This window comes from Cyprinodon variegatus, unplaced genomic scaffold, assembly GCF_000732505.1.
Source record: "Cyprinodon variegatus isolate N-32 unplaced genomic scaffold, C_variegatus-1.0 Scaffold329, whole genome shotgun sequence".
NCBI lineage: Eukaryota > Metazoa > Chordata > Actinopteri > Cyprinodontiformes > Cyprinodontidae > Cyprinodon > Cyprinodon variegatus.
This window is the reverse complement of record NW_015150782.1, coordinates 452,392-454,257: the sequence shown is the minus strand read 5'-3', so window position 1 is coordinate 454,257 and position 1,866 is coordinate 452,392. Positions and strand designations below refer to the sequence as shown.

General features: G+C 50.7%; 1 protein-coding gene across 1 annotated transcript in view; it reads right to left on the bottom strand.

The window, feature by feature from the left end:
- usp32 (ubiquitin specific peptidase 32) overlaps positions 1-1,866 on the bottom strand; it is a 69,707-nt gene that overhangs the window by 31,055 nt on the left and 36,786 nt on the right. Inside the window, exon 6 of the mRNA XM_015385013.1 lies at positions 173-304. Coding sequence (XP_015240499.1) covers positions 173-304 — 132 coding nt within the window. The remainder of the gene's footprint in view (positions 1-172; positions 305-1,866) is intronic.

Sequence of the window (1,866 nt, the reverse complement as noted above, 5' to 3'; positions counted from 1 at the left end):
ATAAAACCAAACAGTTTAAAAACTAGAGTTTAACAGGCAGATCTACAGGAAAGCAAAGGGTTATTAAGTCTGAGAAGCAGACCGTCCGTCTATTTTTAAAGCATAAACACAGAGGTAGGAGGAAGGCTGAGATGGACGGACAGACGAGCAAGATCCAGGAAGATGCGCTTACCTTCACCCAGAGAGGCGTGGATGGGAGGAGAGACCAGCGGGACGAAGGTTTCCAGGTCAAAGCGGCCGGTTCTGGACTGTGCTTTCAGCAGCCAGTAGCGCTTCTCCAAGTCGATGATGTCAGACTCCTCCACTGCAGGATGAGATCAGACATGGTTCATCAACATGGCGACAGACCTACGGGCGCGTTTAATTAACAGGAACACAGGTTTGCTGATGGCAGCGGCATCCAGTGATTAATGGGACATTTAGCACCAGCTGCTGAACTTCTAAAGCAACAGGCTCCCTTCACTATGTGGTAAACATCAATCGGCTGCTGAAGCGACACAGAGGGTCTGGGGCCCCGGGGCCACGCATCATTATTTGCACACGGTCTGCTTCTCCAAGGAATGCCGTAGAAATCCGCTGCTGTGGTGAACTTTCTGACTGATTTCTGCCATCACACGTGGAAGACGAGGGCTGCAGGAACACCATGGAGGAATCTTTGGTTTGAGCCGGATTACGTTTCCCTACCGCTTCGTTCTTAGCGTCTGATCATCAGAACGATGACCTCATTGGTCATCGTGCTGTCATTGGAGGCGGTTCAGTACCAAGGTTCTGGCATATCACCTGTTTTTGGCTTTTATTCTTAGAACGGTCTGGTTCTGTCAGAGCAGACATGTTCTACAGATGTTCATATGAACTTAGAGGAACTTTCAGTGACTGAAATAACTCCACCAATCTGTGAGCTCCGAGTCCAGGAGGAGGTGAGCTGGGCCCTCCGCTGTATTATTGGTTTATAGGCAGAGAGCATGATCCAGCTGCCTTTCCACCAGGAAGAGGGCTGATTAATAAAACCATCAGCCATTGATGAAAGGAGCCAGAGTTTCCAGGAGAAACATGGTGGAGCCCCCAGCATGCACAGAATATCATTCCCTGATAGAGAGTAGAATGGACCCACTGCGGGACCACAGACCCTCAGTAGAACCACGGACCCTCAGTAGAACCACGGATCCTCAGTAGAACCACGGACCCTCAGTAGAACCACGGACCCACAGTAGAACCACGCTAACAAGCTACAGTTCAACGCTGTTCAGTATGAGCAGCAGTAGGAGCTACGTTCCCCACCTTCACCATCCAACCACGACTGCTGCTGGTTCAACAACCATCCAGTCAGTTCTGTTCTGCAGAGTTCATGATAGAAAACTGAAGCCAGTGATCAGCATGCTTTGATCAATACCCAGACTGGTGGGGGGGGTCAGATAAATATAGAGTGGCGTATGAAGCTCTGCTACAGTCACTGAAGCAGTCTCTCCCTTTCAACATGCTAATCCCCAGATTAAGCTAATAGGATTGAGCAGCTAGCCTGATGCCGCGGCTGCTTCCATGACAGGTGTCAAAATACAGACATGCAATCAAATTACAGCCTTTTCCTGGTAGGGTACAGACCCCCCCACCTGTCGGCTACTGGTCCCTGGACTGGCTGGGGACGCCACAGCATAGCAGGACGGGCCCAGCTCACATGGAGAAAGGCAGCGGCTCCAGGGAGCCACGCTGAGGCCCATGGATGCGGGCTGATCAATTATTGAGGGAGATGGATGGAGAAAACACTTCCCACTCAGAGTGCAGCTGGAAGCAGCAGCCTCAGCAGAACAAAGCTGCAGTTCCTCGTTGGAGATCATTAAACTGGTGTGTGAACACATGGATGAGGAACAA